This window comes from Platalea leucorodia (genome assembly GCF_965183815.1).
Source record: "Platalea leucorodia genome assembly, chromosome: 4".
Classification (NCBI taxonomy): Eukaryota; Metazoa; Chordata; class Aves; order Pelecaniformes; family Threskiornithidae; genus Platalea; species Platalea leucorodia.
In genome coordinates, this window is record NC_138826.1 from 41,524,554 (window position 1) to 41,541,253 (window position 16,700).

Genomic DNA, 16,700 nt, shown 5'->3' on the forward strand with positions numbered 1-16,700 from the left:
GGAGCCCTGGTTTTAAAAACAGCAATAGTTTCCTGACAAGATTTTTGCAGATATCAGTATAGTATGCAAAATGTCTGGAAATGTCCTGCATTTTCAAGTGGAGTGAGGGTTACACATGTTTTTGTGCAGTCCAGAATCTGCTGCAGTATTTTTATAAACATTATCACTCTCAATAAGAGATTGACACTGTTGATTTAATAAAGAATTAGAAACATACATCATGCAATACTTTCTAACCTGTCATTTCTTGTAGGTATTTAGCAACAGATCCTCATTTACTAAGTATCCATTAGCTACTTAGTTTGTTAATTCTCTGATTACCTGTATGTAAAAATGAAGCTTTGCCTGCAGTGTGCTCACGTGCTGAGGTTGCAGTGCTTTTGTAAGTGTGCTGTGACTGGAATGGCATCATCTTTGATCAAGGGCTGTTCCTTCATTTTCGGAAGTATTAGTCTGTAAGACAGTTTGAAATAGAAAACAATTGATGCTGTTTTGTTTAAAACAAACACCACCCCCACCCCCCAACTGTATATTCATAGGAAAAGGAGTGAAATGTGTCTAAAATTAAGATACCAAAACCACGTATAATGTTCTAGGGAAAGAACACTATCGCAACCATCCCCGTTCCCCCTGCCCCGCCCTTTTTTTAGATGTATAATATATTAAATGGTTGTTTTGTTAGTTGTCTAACTTTTCAAAAGGAAGTTAGTATTATCAGATGTCAGTTTGCAGTTGCTGGTATGGCAGAAATAATGGCTTATCTTTTGAATTGTTAAATTCTTGTTTTCTTGGGCTTTAAGTTATATACCATTTCTCCTGATTGTCAGAGTAATTTCAAACCTGGCCATCCTAAGGACTGACCTTACTGGACTGGAGTGAAGGTCTCGTGTCTTCCACAGTCTTTGAAGGGTAGTCAGTTATGGACCATCAGAAGAAGAATTATATACAAATGCAAACAGTATACCTTGGTAAGCCCACCAAAGCATGATGCCAGGAGCGGGTTAGCCAGGGAGAGCTCATAACTTAAAGATTTCTGGATAGATTTTTTTTTTTTTTCTCCTCTCCACCCTTCTTCCTCCTATGAATTTGTGGTCTTGAGGTCAGCTGCAGTTTCATCACCCATGTCGTCATGTGATGGTGAAGCCACACTTTGCTTTGTGCATGGTGTAGGGGGTTTCTTTGTTTTAAAAGTCCCGTCTGTTTTTTGTTTTGCTTGGATGGATGGATGGGTGTGTGGGTGTGTTTTCTCCTTGATACGCTGCCACCTTCAAATTCATCTTCATCACGAAGACTCAGCAACTCCTGTGCCAGTTCAACTTTTGAGTGCTGTTTTTCTGCCTGATTTCTCAGGATTTGTGGTCCAGTAAGTAGAAAACTATTTCTAAATTGCTTTGTTTCTAATGTTGATAAAGTTGTTCAAGAGGGATTTCATTGACTGTGAAATATATGCCAGGCCAGAGCTAGGTTCTGCTTCCAGATCTGATATAGGTAGATGTTTGTAAAGGCCGTACAGCTCTTTTCCCCTCCCTTGTTTGCTTCCAGAAGTGGAAAATGAAGATTATATAGAGATTAACCTGCATTTATGGCTTTTTTTCCCAACTTACTTCAATACTTTAAAGAGATATTTTTACTTAACATCAAGACAGAGGAGGTGGGGAAGTTCAGGCTTGACAGCATGTGGTCTTTATGGTGGTGGATTTTTTTTTTTTTAAACAATTCCTTTGAAAAAGGGTTTAAAGCAAGCATTGTTTTTCTGACATTCTGTTGAAAGGTTTGAGCACACATCTTATTGTGTTTAATTAACAAAACCAAATAATTGGTGTTCAGGGAAGGGATTATTGTTGAAGGACTAGGATGGAAGGAGCTAGATGAATTACTGCTTGTTATTATTATTTAGGGGTCAGAAAAGCTCTGCAGACTTTTTCATACTAGTGACCTGTAGCTCTCAAACACTTCACTGGATGTGATAAATTCTGAACCTCTTACAGTGTCACGGATGAGTGGTTAGGCCAACTGATCCTGGGAAAGGAAAGTATGCACCTCAGGAAGAGGAACCAGGTTGGATCAGGCTGAAGGTCCTTTAGCCTGGTAACTTCTGGCTTTTAGTAGGACGTGGTGTCTAAGCAAACACGTAGGGATAGAGCAAATATTTCCTCATACGCTCCCAATTACTGGCCATTTGTTTGGCCACAGGGTTTTCTTGAGTTATGGAAAGCAGGTTTGCGTTTAGCTTTATATATAGCACTTAATCAGTTTCTCTTCTACGCGGCTCTCCTGTTGCTTTCTGAACCCAAAGCCTTAGATTTGCCTTGTGATGGGATGTGGCGGAGGCTAGAGCTCAACTGTGGGCTTTGTGAAGGTCCAGCTCCTTTCATTTCACTTGAGCCTGCTACCTGCTAGACTGGAAATTCATTCACGTTTCTATGAGCCGTGATTTTAAAAACAGTAATAGCTTTCTGACATACTCAACTAGCAGAGTTAGTTACCATATGCAAATGCTAAAGCTTGGCATGTATTCTGGAGCAGTTCAGTCATTTTGTGTGATATAGATCTTGTTTTAGTGTTGTGTTTTCCTGAACACCAGCAGTTCATCTGATTCCTTGGAGCATTTTTATTGGGAGAGGAGTTAAACACTTGATCTCTTTTCATCCTGCCTATGCTACTTATGGCTTGTATTTTCTTTTCCTCAGATGGGAGAGGCCCATCTTGCTCCCTGTGCTGAAATCATTCTGTTCTTCTAACTGGTATCGTTGCTACTTTAGTTTTTGGCTTGGTTTTACCCTGTGCCTATAAATATATTTACTGGACCAGACTTGCACATAGTATTCAAGGTGAGGGTGCACCACTGACTTGAAAAGAAGCAAAATGATGATTCTTGTTAAGTTGTCTAGATTTTTATTTCACACCCCCCACGCACCAAATAGCATCCCATTTCTTTCCTTGATAGGTGGTGAGCATCAGGCCAATGCGTGTGGAGCTCTTCACTGGTACCTCAGTCTCACTCCTGACAGTATTTAAAAGTATCAGTAACCAATGTTCTACTGTTGTTTCTCAAAGGAGACACTGTCCTCCATGTATAATGTATTCCTTCTTCTTGCTATTAGAGGCTATTTACTGCTCTCTGAGTATTTTGGTTATGTAAAAATACCTGTAAAAATTGGAACAATTTTGTATTATAATGTTGAATTTACAATAATAATTTACAATATCCTGTATTTTTAATTATGGTCATTTTTCATGAATAATTGGTTCATTAGAATAAATCTGAGAGGTGAATGGTAGAGAGAATATTTTTAAACAATCAGTTGCACGGCTCCAAAGCATGGCATTATAGGAAGATAAGGTAGAAAGGAATTTTTGAGAGGTCCTCTACTCTATCCTCCTGCCCTCTATGGCACCCTCTATCCTGCTGATGGTTTGTGAAGAGCACTTGTTATTCTCATCTATCATTCAGCACATCTGCTACGTGGTGCCAGCTGCAAATTCAGTAAGCACCAATTTTTCCCTCATTCCCCATATATTGAACAGGTATTGAACAGTGCTGGACTCAGATCTGACCCTGATAGGACTCTGCTGGATACCTTTTTCCAGCTGGAAGGTGAACTATCTTCTATGTCTGGTTTTCCAAGTTCTGCATCTGTGCTTTCTTTGCTTTTTATGGGTGTAGGCATCACTAGCCATGTCAGCTGAAACAGCAGCCCAAGGCTTTTGTAGCCCTTGTCGTAGTCTGGCATCCCCAGGTTTCATTTCTGTTGTAGAGCAAAACTGGCTTGTTTGCAGTGTGATTGGCATTGGGCAGCCATTGCAAGCTATTACTCATCTCAGTGCTGGCTTCTTCATGCCTACAAAGAGTTTGATCATTGTTCTGGTATTTTTCTGGAAATTAAAGTCAAGCAGTGTATCTGTAATCACTGTCTCCTCTTACAGAGGAGATAGTTTGGCCAGGTAATTCTGGCCAAAGCACAGGGAAATGGCTGTTAATCCTCTCTGACACTCTGCTGTGCTTATTTTTTTTAATGCTTTTAATTAGATGTATTTTATTTAATGCATGTGAAGCATTACTTCTCAGCTTACAGAACAAATGATGACTCTTAGTCAGATGGACAACGTGCTGTTCTAAGGGACGCCCACAATTGTCCTGATGTTGCAGGGGAGGAGATACCATAGCCTGTAACGTGTCCTCTGCAGCAGCCGTTTTACAGAATGCCTTTCACAACTGTATCCACCTATTGATTTAAAAAAAAAAAACAAAACAAAACAAAACAAAAAAACCCACAAAACCTACAAAACCCTAAGCTGCAAGTTCCTGGTATATCTGCCAAAAGAGAGATTTGAAAACCTTCGTCTTTTGATTTCCAGCCTATAACTTTATACTTGGCCTTTGTGTCTTCATTCTGTCTTCCAACATATGCTTGTTGACCTGCCTGGTGCCTTCGGAGATGCCACTTGCATCTCATTTCGGTCTTTGCTTTGCCAGATCTGATAAGTCAATCCCTCTTAATCTTTCCTCCTGACTCTCCTCCTCACCTGACTTGTTTCTTCTGTGTACTGGCTCTTTTTTCACTTCAGTTCTTCTGAACATAAATGACCACAAAACCCCACGTTTTTCCAGATGAGGTCTTACAAATGGCTCACTTGCTGGCAGTGAAATTTCCCCTGCCTTCCCTCTTGGGAAAGTTAATCATTATGCAAGTAAGGTTTTTATATGTATTTGGTTGGTTGAGGGCTGTTTTCTGTGGCACTGTGGAGGTTTTGTGCTCTGGCTCCCATCTTCTGCTACAGAACACTTTCACCAGGTGTCACAGGTCATTTCTTGTGCATGGATTTGCATATAACCAATTTGTTTATAATATAAAGAGCGTTACTAATTATATTCTGCATTTCTCTATTTGCCTGCACATCCACTGCTCCTATGATCCGGTACTGCTGTATAAAACCCAGTGCTTCCAGCCCTCTCAAGCATGAAACATCTGCCAAGTCCTGCTGTGGCTTGGCTTTGCAGGAAAGACTTTGGGGTTCAGATTTCATTTCACATAACCCAGAATTATGGGGCTGTTCCTCAGCTCTCATAGGCCTTTGTGTGGCAAAGAATGGCATGTCTTTCTTCTATAGGGAATGCAGGCTCAGCCCTGAATCCACCAGCCTGGATGTTTGGGTTTACAGCTAAGCTCCCCAGGGACTGATTATCCAGCGTCTCAACAGCTAATACCAGAAGGTTCCCCCTTTCCCTTTCTTCTGGGGCTGAGGTCAGGTGAGATGGATCCTCCTGTGTTGCTCTGCAGCAGATCCCTCCTTTCTCTGTCTCTTGTGCTTTATGCTTGTAAAACCTTGCTGTGCAAAATTGGTAGTGAATGCCACTCCCAATGTGACATGGCCTGACTGTGCTGCACCTGTGTGCCCTATGTCCTTGGTCAGACAGGAAAGAGGTGGTAAATCAAATGGGTTCTTGATAAGTTAAAGTTTTTTGTTTTTTTTTCCCAGAAGGTGCTGCATCTGCTGATCCAAACCAGTTTTCGGCATGGGCTCGAGTTGGGTGTAAAAGCCAAATCTGGAGGTGGTGCTTTGAGCCGCAGGCTTCCAGCTGAATGAGGCAAGACAAAATTAACTGCAGAGGCTCATGTGACCTACTTCTTAAGCTTGCACATGCAGCCTTCAGATCAGAAAACTAAACAGAAGGAAACAGCTTTCATGGTAAATGAGAAATTGTTTTCATCCCGTATGACAATGGAGAGCTTTCAGGTTGTCTTTAACTGTATCATGGTCATTGGGGCCACTTAGTTTTCTGTAGCATGAATGTCAACTGACATTTGATCCTGCTGAAAGTTAAAGGGCTGTTAACCCATTTTGAGAAAGAGGCTTTTCTTTACCTCCCGAGGTTCTTCCCAAGCAGTTCAGTCTGACTGACCAGGTTACCTGTTTGCTGCCAAGTGGCTCCAGTGCCCCGAACTCAGTTTTCTCTGACAATGATGTAAAAAGAGTACCTCAAGGCGAGCACAAAAAGACCTCAGCTGGCTTGCTGTGGAAGTCCAGTGACTGTGCATGATGTTGGACTTGGGGTGAGAGAAGGTTACTGGAGCAGGGTGGGAAAGAAGGTTTTCCTTCAAGTCAGGGAAGCATAATGGGTGGGTGGCTAAATAGATACAGGTGCTTCATAAAAGCTGAGCAGAGGGTGGCCTTTGCGTAGGAGGAGAATGGAAGTGTCCACTGTAGTCTGCATTACTTCCCATTGCCTCAGATGGAGATGGGCTGAGGTTTGAGCCAACATCTCCACAGGTGCCTGTGGAAACCCGGGGGGAAAGACAAGGGAAGCAGTATAGGTCACATAATCGCAGCAAAGCAGGGTGAACAAATAAACAAAATTCTCTTCTTTCTCCATCTCCCTTTTTTATACTGACAACGGGGTTTGAGTGGCAGGGTCAGCAGTGTAACTCCAGGTGAGGTGCTCTGCTGAAGCCTGAACGGAACTGAACTCTCAGAGCAGGAAAGCTGCTGTTCAGTCAAGTGTCTTAGTTTCTTTTCAAGAAGCAGAACATGCCTTATAGTTGTTGCTTTGGTTCAGTGCACTGTGTATTCTTTTGACTTTTAATGGCTCTTTGAAAGTGAACTGGGAGGGAGGGAGAGTGGATCACTGAAGCGCACCTTGAGGAGGTACATGTTCAGTCTAATGCCATCCAAGACTTATAAATGCAGGGCCCTCCATCACCCAAGTATGCTCTGTTTAGGGAATTGAGCTGATGTGAATCACCAAACTGCTAATCTCATTTGCCTTCCGGCTGGACATGGAGCAAGCTAACAGACAATCATGTGTCCAGACATACCCACGGCCCTTTATGAAATGTCCTGGTAGAACATCAGTTCTGCTGGGCCCAGCCACTAGAAAACAAGACGTTCAGTATGTCTCTTCTCCCAGCTGCCCCATCCCAGCTGCCAGTGACAGCTGCCAGGAGCAACACGGTTGTTTGGTCAACTCCATTGGGTTGCAAGTGCTGAAAATGTGCTTGCTCTCATTGCTCTTTGCCTGTTCCCCCTTTGTTCCAGTGATTCAGTTGATGTTTAGGGTCATAGGCAGAGATATCACTTGCTGTCCCTTTGCCAAAGGACTCCTGGCACACAGTTGACAGCGTGGGCTTGGGCATTTTCTTAGTGACTTGAAGGAAACAGCTAAGAAGAAAAGAAACATTTCTTTCTGGTATTTCCTTGTATGCAATATGCATTTTCCAAGACACTACTTACCATGTAGAAAATTGGTGTTTGCATAAAGCACCCAACATATTTCACAACTAGTAAGTAATGGCACCCTGATTTTTGAAAGCTTACCGCCTATAATTAAGGATGGCTTTTCTAGGAGAATGGTAGAAAGACTTCTCTACATTACTCTAAAAATTACAAACTTGAGATTAAAGTTCACCAAACCTGAAGTCTCGCAAAAGTTTTCCTGAATGTGATTTCCTGTAGGAATGGTCATTTATGGCCATTGGTGGCAGCGTATGTCTATCTTGGTTAGATAGCCTGCCTGGTAACCTATGTAACTAATTACACCAGGAAACAGCACAGAGAAAAAGTGCTAAAATTCAGTAGCGTATTGCAGATCCTAAATCATCTGTCCTTGCACAGGTGTAAAGACACATGAAAACGGGTGAACAACAAAGACAGTGAATACTGTGGGTTTGTTCACTGTGCTGGCTGAAAAAGTGCTTGGTGCTAGAGAGAGCTTGTGTTCATAACTGCCCGAAGACTGGAGACAGAGGGAGTGACAGGTAGGAGCTGGTCTTGTGCAGTGCTCGTTTCTTTGCAAGAGGATTAGGATGAATTTAGACTTCAGAATGGTGTGATTGGAGCTGACTTTGCTACCTGCCCGTGCTTGTCCAGCTGTAACACTACCTGGCCCTAGAAAGGTTGGGTTTCCTTGGCCCTTCCTTAACCTCTGTTGACTCCCTTTCAATTGTGAGTGCTTTCGTGACAGTTTTATCTGCAAAGATACCAGGCTGGCTATCTTATGCCTTTTTCTGTGCTAACCTGCTTTTGGAGGAAGTAGTATGTGGCTTTCAATCTCCTTGTCTGAGTTCCTAGATTGCAGCAGTCTGTAGGGAAAGTGAGTCTGTGAAAATGAGCCTTTGGGGTACTTTGGGGAACTGAGATCTTTATTCCAATATTGTAAAGGGGACAAGGTAGGGATATGGGCCAAAGTCTGTGATAGGGACAAGAAATCACATAGGGCAAAGGCAACAGATCTATAGTAGAAAATTACACACAATAAATAAATATCTTTACTGCAATATGACACACCACAAAAAGATATGAACCCTTGCCTTGCTACCAAAGAGATTTGTAAAGTTGATGGTACTAATTCATCATTCAAGGTGAGTGCAAAGAAAACGGCACACTTTTATGAGTAGAGCAAACTGCAGCGTCAAAGACTTGCCTTGGCTGACCTCCTTTGTGTTTGGATCTACAAGCTGCCCTGACCAGCTGTAAAAAGTCAGTCAGACAGAAATTGCTCACTATTCCTGCTACCATTTTCCTGACAAATACTCCTCTCCTTGTACAATGTCATCCAAGCCCCAGTAGGGATATATTTTATACTTGTCTTGCTGAGATCCAACCTAAACATGAGGCAGTGCAAGCAGCCTTCAGGCAAATAAAAGCCCTTTCAGTTCTCATTCTGCATTTGCCTGATGGCTTTTTGCTCCATCACCTGCTCTGTCTCTGCATTACGTCTTCAAAACCTCAACCTGCGTGTCTGCGTCCTGAGATGAACACCAGCTCCTCTGCTGTGAAAGCAGCTGTTGCTTGATCATCTCAGTGTTAGCTCACTAGGTGAAGCTGCATGTATAGCCCAGCATCCGCACTGGGACATTGAGCCATTCGGATCGTGGTTTGGAGCCTCATGTCTGCCCCAGCTGGGTGATGGCATGGGTTTATAATGCACTTTGAATTGCCTGCTCCTTGCAGTGAAATCCTTTGCTGTCCTGGTTACATCGCCTGTTGTTGTTCTTGTAGCTGTGGCATACAAATGCAAGGAGAGCGTGCGGTCTGCCTGCAAAACGGAGCTGAAATTGCTCTGGCCTTTGCAGGGCTGGCAGAGAAATCTCTAAGGCACTGTAGGTTTTTAAAGACAGGCAAAGGAAAAAAGAGAAATATGAATAAAGAGGTGAGTGAGAAAAATCAAGGAGCCCTGTCAGAACTTAGAGATCTGAGTGTTGAGTGGTGCTCGAAGGATAGGGCAAATGTTTGTACCTCCTCTAAAACGGAGAGTGAAAGAAGCAGCTGTGAAATTGTACGTTTTTCATTATTACTATTTCCCTAATGATTATGGGGATTTGCTACCTATGGGCTTGCTGTGTGGGGATGCCATCCCAATGGCTGGACCAGTTGCACTGGGAACCTTCAGAGCTCTCAGTTACAGACTGGAGTGTGTGTAGGAAAGTAAGAGCCTGATGGTGAGCATTAGTGGTTGTGTCACTGAGGCAGTGTTTAAAAAAAAAAAACAACCCACCTGGAAATCCCAGATCTGGGTTGTTTAAAGTGAGCTCTGAAGCAATATGAAAAGTGGATAGGGGGCAGGGGGGCAGTGCATGTCCATCAATGGGAATTGTGTGGAGCACAAAGGTGGCTGCTAGGTTGTCCTTAGAGGTGGAGACAGTTGTGAAGATAGCAGCTTGTTACAAGCTCTGTCTTCACCCTTGTCCTGCTATCTGGTGGTGAGCTACAGAAGGATGCAACGATGTTTGAGAGCTTAAGCTGAAATTTAATATATCTCCTGCCTTGGTGATCAGAAGACATTGATTACTATGATATTCTTCTTCTCTTCTCCCTCCCCTCTTTATTCTAAAATGAGAGCAATGTTTTGTTTTCCTGACTTCTGGATGGTGCTTTAAAGATGCAAAGACCCAGGTCGGTGCAAAAGTTGTTCCTGGCTTGGGCTCGTTTCTCCCATTGTGAAATCTTGGCAAACTGGTTTTGAACTTACCGTTTCTGGCTGGCTGTAGCAGTCCCCAACAGCGGCGGGTGTTGCCAACACTGGAGGTTTCCGTGCCTGATTGATTGTTGTCATTTCTGGAGCTTTTGTTTATCTCCAACAGCTTTCTGAAAGTTGGGGATGATCCCACATGTTTGAATTACAGAACAAGGAGAGGAAAAAATGTTTCCTGGTCTCATTAAAAGGCCTAATTGCTTATGCCAGCAGCTAGTGCCTTACTAGCCTGTCTCTCTGGTGCTTCCAACATACTGTGCTTTCCTTTGCTTTTGTACTTTATAAAACTTTCTGATTTGATGTTTCATGAGTGAGGTTTTAGGGCTGCAGATCCAGACTTGGCTTACACACAGGATTCAAAACTATTTGTGAAAAGCCATGGGTGAAAGGTGACGTAGATAAGCTGGAACTGCTTGTTGGGGCAGTTCAGTATCAGAGCTGATATCTTTGTGGGCTGATGCCAAGGTATTACATATGTTAATTTGTGGAATATTTAATTTTCAAAGGTACTGATCTTAATGCATTTGGTACTTGATGAGCAGAATTTTGTTAGACTCCTGGTGACTGAAGGACACCCCATCAACTGGGATGACAGCCTCCCCTGGGACTTTGTTGTCTGCATACAACTAAAAGCTGCTGAGCCTGCATCTGCCTTTCTTAGGTGTTTCTCCACTGATCTCCCCTGTGGGCTCCCTCCTGAGAGCTGTCTTTAGGCTGTTTGTCCTCTGTAGGATCTCTGCCTCACTGCTTGCAGGTGGTGAGTGAACTTGCAGAGTAATACTGTGGTGGCTGTGGACTGGGGGAGCATGGAAGTGCAGGCTCTTCGCTGACCATGTAGGAGAACGCCATGCAAACAAAGCTGTAGAAGCTGAGAAGAAACTGCTGAAGATGACAACTTTGTCTCCGTTGCTTGAAAAACTAAGCAAGGCACTAAAGCCTTCATCTGCAGGTCCCCCAATGCTAGGAAAGCAAATAGAGCACAGACAGTCTAGTAGTGGAGTAGTTTGAGTGCAGGGAGGATCGCTCATCTGGCTAGCATAGCCCTGGCACACAGGAGAGCTTGGCTTCCATGGCACACCAATTCAAGTTTGGCCATCCTTCCTGCTTCCTCCACCCTTTGCTCCTGCTTTGCCAAATGTACAATACAGAGCAGGTGGGACCTGCAGCGGCAGTAGTGTCACTAATAACATTGCAGCTGATCTTTGGGCTTGTTCTCCTGAGGCTGTGATGTTAATTTGAGCGGTGTTTTTCCAGCTAGATGTCAGCAAGGTAAGGGAATTTGTGCAAGGATTTAAGAATATATAGTTGTGCAAAATTAGGGACGGTGACCTCCCCCTTTATATCTTTCACGTGGGAGAACACTACAAGGGACACCCCTCTCCTTCCATGACCCTTGCCCAAAGGCTGCAGTACTTCTGGGGCTGATACTATCCTATGAGCAAAAAGGATGTGGCTTGTTTTAATTTCCACCTCTGCCACCTTGCAGGTGGACAGGGGGCTTCGAGTGACATGTTGATAATGGTGAACTTGTAACACTAGGCATGCCAAGGTGGGTATTGAGGAAACCAGTGGTCCTACCTGGCTTGCAAGTGTTCACGTGAGCATTGGCACTTTGGGGTAATTTCTTGGGTTATGCTGGGATGGGATTTTTGATTAGGAAGGTGCTGCAGTGGATTTTGAACTGGGAAGATGGCTGTAGCAAATGTCTCACAAGCAGCTGCTCACCAGTCCTGTTTGGTGGAGTTATATATAGATTTTGCTCTCTGTGGGTCCTGTTAGTGGAACAGTAGGTTGCACAATGGGCTCTTAAGAAAGCTTTTTGTCTGGAGATTTATTGTGTCTTTGAGATCTGGGTGTCAGGGCAATACAGACTTTCCAAGGGAGTGCTTAATCCCTGTTCTGTGTGCACAAGGGCAGAAACCCAGGGCATAACTTTCTTCTGTCCCTCCCAGTAAGGAGAGGAACAAAATTCTCCCTTCCCATAAGCAGAGTGAGAATACCCGCAAATAAAAATATTCCCTGTAATACTTTAGCATATGTAATAGGGCCTGAAAGTTGCCAAATCATTCCTGAAGCTGCTTTTTACCAAGCAGGGAGGCTGCTCAAGTGCCCTTTTTTTCCATCTGGAGAGATTTTGACCCCCTGCCTACTTTGCTATGGTGCTGCTTCTTTCCCCAGCTGCGGTAGGCTGAAGTTCTTACAGCTTGTTAAATAGCCTGAGAAGTTCTTTAATGAAAATTAATTGAGTGTCACTAATTTGCATGTCTTTTGAGGTAAGCAACTAGATTTTTTTTCTTTTTTTGCTTTATTTCTGATTCTGTTTCATCAACTGCTTCCTTGAAAAGCACACACCAATTAAAATTAGAGGCAACAGCCATATGTATTTAATTATTAGAAGTTAATGTTACAGAATTTCATACCATTTTCTGTATTGTGCTTGGGAAAATAGAGGAGAAAAAAAACCTTGATCTTTTATACACAAAATGTTTCTTATTTGCTCAAATTCTCAGGCAGGTGATGAGCAGTCAATTTAATTCCTAGAAGGGAGATAACTTTGACAAAGTAAGAAGTGAAGAATGACGCAACAAATGGAGATAACATTGACTCGTTTTCTGTCTGACTGATAGATATCTAGGGGAAACATGGAGGTGTTACATGATCTCAATGCTATTTTTTCTATTACGTAGTAATACAAGTTTTCTGTCTTTCCACTGACCTTTCTACTGTTCATTTTTAATGAGAAAGAACTGTTTTTCCTTCAAAAATGTCCTCACTGGAACTGTTTGTATATCAGGCCGGAATGGTTTATAGTGGTTTATGGTTACGGAAGCCCCTCCTTCTGCCTTTTCTTTTACATAGACCCCTTCTTGCTGCTCCTCTTCCTTCAGTAAATGTATTTCCCCACTTGCTTTGGTCTGTCAGGCATGTTTTCAACCCTTTTTCTTTACTGAAGATACATAAAGAAAAGGTAACATGGTAAGTGTGTAAAGATGTGAATTTAAAATTCATCCCACAGAAGGGGAATATTAAATGTTTTTATCCAACTAACCAAAAAAGACCCACCTAAAAATAGTACTTATAGAAATTAAGATGCATAATTAACTCATCAGAGATAATAGGCTCTTCTACGCTCCTGTAGAGCAGAGCCACAAATGCAACGATAACTATGGTTAATCTGTAATCACCTGTATCTTCCCTGAGGTTTTACATACTTTTCCTGCCAGGCCAACATTGATTTGATCAGTTCTGAAGCTCTCACGTTAACAAATTTACTGAAGTCCGTGTGCAAATAAAAGAGGAGATGCTGACTCTGGGTGCTTTGTTTTGGGCACAGCATACAGTCGTTTCTGAGCAGCAGCTAAACAGACTAAGCAGCCTTGGATAATGCTTGGATGCCACCATGCTTGCAGGAAAACTTAGCAGCTCATGCCATTTTGCTGTGCACCCCCAGACTTTCAGTCATTTAACATGTCCTTCTCCTGATGTCCTCCAGGGGACAAGGCATAGCCTGTGTCCTGGCTAGGCAACAGTTGCAGAAGGGTTCCTTGTACCAGGATGTGCTTTTCCGATGGATCACGTGTTCGGGCTGGTTTGCCTATTCTTCCAACCATGCTATATTGTTTTTATGGCAGGAACTTAATTTGCAGCTGGACAATTGAAAAACCAGTCTAAGGAAAGGCATGAAATGAGAGATGCTAAGAAGTGACCCTGGTATTTTTTAGCTGACTTAATCCCAAGTGTAATACCATGGGTTTAACTGGAATTACACTGGGGATTAGTTCAGCTGATAGCTGAATGGCTTCAGGAGTTGGTTGAATGGGTGCTGCTTCCTTCCTTCCAGCCCCATTCCTTCACCTCCACATCATCGCTGCTCCTCCTTCCCCACACTGGGCCCTGTTCTTCCTCCAGTGGGACCTCATTTGAGGAATGCCACTTATTCCACTGTCTTTCCTTTCATCTCTCCCTTGGGGTTTCCCAGTTTCTGTTTTAAGGGACCTTTTCCCACTTACAGAATCATACAATCATTAAGGTTGGAAAAGACCCTTAAGATCATTGAGTCCAACCATTAAACTACCACTGCCAAGTCCACCACTAAACTGTGTCCTCGAGCACCACATCTACCCGTCTTTTAAATACCTCCAGGGATGGAGATTCAACCACTTCCCTGGGCAGCCTGTTCCAGTGCCTGACTACCCTTTCGGTGAAGTTGTTTTTCCTAATATCCAACCTAAACCTCCCCTCTCAGGGAGCTTTGCAAAATCCCACCGTCTTTTTCCTTTTCCATTCAGGGCACCAGCATTTTAAACTCCGATGGAACGAAGGGCAGGGATGAAACAGGAGTATTTTTATGGTGAAGGACATGCATGGCTGCTGGTGATCGTGTGATGAACAGGTACCAGGAGATGCCCACACCTCCCATGCCCAAAGCAAGCTTTTCACGTTGGACATAGATTCTGGGATCTGAGTTTTTCCAACAGCGGAAAATGGAGGATTTTTGGCAAAGCCGTCAGGCATGGGCTTCTGTTCCCCTCACCTGTGGAGCTTTATGTTTCAGTGCACTCCTGTGTGTTCCTTTCTAAATTTCTTGGCATTTGGGCCAAGTGGTTGGGGGCCAGCCTACAGCACTGCTTGTTTTTAGACATTATTTATATTATTATTATTATTATTATCATCATCATCATCATCATCCTCCAGAGGTGATTTTTTGACTTGTTTTGCATGGGATCTTGTTCCCCCTCTCCCTCCTTGAACACACGTGTGGTTCACCCCCATTTTGGCAGTGAGAAGGGCCTGTGCCTGCTCCCTGCCCTGACGGCGGGAAGCCAGCTCGCCTGTCAGCTCTGGCCGCAGGCAGGATAGCACAGCTGAGCCCAAACTCCTCAGGCAAGCCCAAGCAGTTAACTTTAAGGGAATTTTAGACGGGCATCGTTAAGCCAGCGCTCTGGTAGGTTTTGTCTGCCGTTGCGTGTTATCTCCTCGGTCGCGAGCGGTGACTCGTCCTTTGGGGGCGCCGGCCCCCGCGCCGCCATGACGCTCCCCCGGCCCTGCGTCCCTCGCCTCAGAGCCCCCTCGCCGCGCCGCGGTGTTGCTCCCTCCCCGGTCCCGCTTCCCCGCCGGGGCTGCCGGCCTCCCCTCGGTGCGGGCCGGGGCGGAGGAGGCGGGGGCGGGGGCGGGCGCAGGGCGAGAGGGGCCGGCCCAGGGACGCGCTACGTGTCGCGGGAGCCCTTATAGCCCCGGCCCGGCCGCCGCAGCTCCGCCGCCCGTCACCATGTCGAGCCGACAGCCCACGGTAGGGCCGCGCCGGGGCGCGGGCGGGGGCCGGCTGGGGCTGCGGGGGTTGTGGGGGCTGCGAGGCGCGTCCAGCTCCCCGAGGAAACCCTCTCCCTAAATCCCTGGCATCGCCGCTTTCCCCACGGGTGCGGGGGCTCGCATCAAGGCGGGCAGTGCTGGGGAGCCGTGGGCTCCCCGGGCTCCGTTGGCTCAGGGGATCGAGCCCCGCGGGTCACATCGGCGGCTGGTGGGCGCCGGGGCCAGACCCAGAGTTCTCCTTCTGGGGCGCACCCATCACCTCGCAGAAGGATATTAAAACCATCATGTTACGGTGCTGGGTGCTGAGGATGAATGCTCTTGCTGCGAGCTGGTCCACCTTGGTGCAAACGCGTGGGCAAGGTGTGTGTCCTGCAAGGGCCCGGCTGTCCCGCAGGTTGGTCACGCATCCCTCCGCTGGCTTTCGGCAAATATGCTATTCCGCATGTGCCTTGCGCATCTGTGCTGAAAGCTGTCGGCTTCGCTGCTCGCCACGCTGATCCGCACGGAGAGCAGCCGGCCTCCTAGGCGAGGCTGAAGGTTGAGTCAGTGAGAAGGCTGAGCAACTGCCTCGCTCACAGCTTTTTGGGTTTCCTCTGCCCGGGTCCCCCACAGGGGGAGAAGCTGGTGAGACAGCCGCCGCCACCACCGATTGGCTTTCAGCATTGCTGCAGAGCCAGTTTTTAACAAAAATAAAACAGCAAAGAAAAATAATAATAGCTGGAGCATAATTCAGCTAGAAATTAAAATTGCAAATCGCAGTCACAGCCAGAAATCGTTTTCTGCTTGCCAGCTGCCCTCCCTTACTTCTTGGATTTGGGATGTGAGGTCTGGGTCCCTCTGGCTGCCATACGTTTTCCAGGTTTTAAATCAGAACCATAAGAAATCATGACGTAAGTCTTTCGGGCTGCTTTTGCTGGTTGATTTAATTTTTTTTTTACCTTGTCGTAAATTTTTCAGATAGATTTAATGCGTTTTGAACACACTGGTAATCTGTCTGGATAGGAACGCAACCAAAACCACACGTAACAAAGCATGCCTGTGCAGCAGGGCGTTCTTGGAAACGCGAAAACCTGTGGTTTAGGGATTATTTCAGGGAGGGGAGGCGCAAAGCGTGAGCCGTGTATGGGAGTTTTGTTTATTGCTGTGACAGGAGAGAGGCATTACTGAACTTCCAGAATAACCCCTCTCCTTTGCCTCTACCCTGGGCCGGAAAAATGACCTTTATAAGCAAGATTGTGGCTGACCTTCGTACCATGACTGTCAAAACATGCTATCTGGTTGACAGATGTAGGCGTATTTTCATGTGTTTATGTGCCAGGTATGTGATAGAATGAGAAAAGGCACGATTTCACTAATTACAAGAGGTTTTGGTAATTATGATGAAACAGCGATGATATCACGTTAGTGATCCTCCTGG

At 44.9% G+C, this 16,700-nt stretch overlaps 1 protein-coding gene across 1 annotated transcript in view; it reads left to right on the forward strand.

Moving 5' to 3' along the window:
• Positions 1-15,242: 15,242 nt before the first annotated feature.
• Positions 15,243-16,700, forward strand: part of PAPSS2 (3'-phosphoadenosine 5'-phosphosulfate synthase 2) — a gene marked incomplete at its 5' end in the record, with an annotated part of 30,127 nt that continues 28,669 nt past the window's right edge. The window contains one exon of the mRNA XM_082308813.1: positions 15,243-15,263. Coding sequence (XP_082164939.1) covers positions 15,243-15,263 — 21 coding nt within the window. The remainder of the gene's footprint in view (positions 15,264-16,700) is intronic.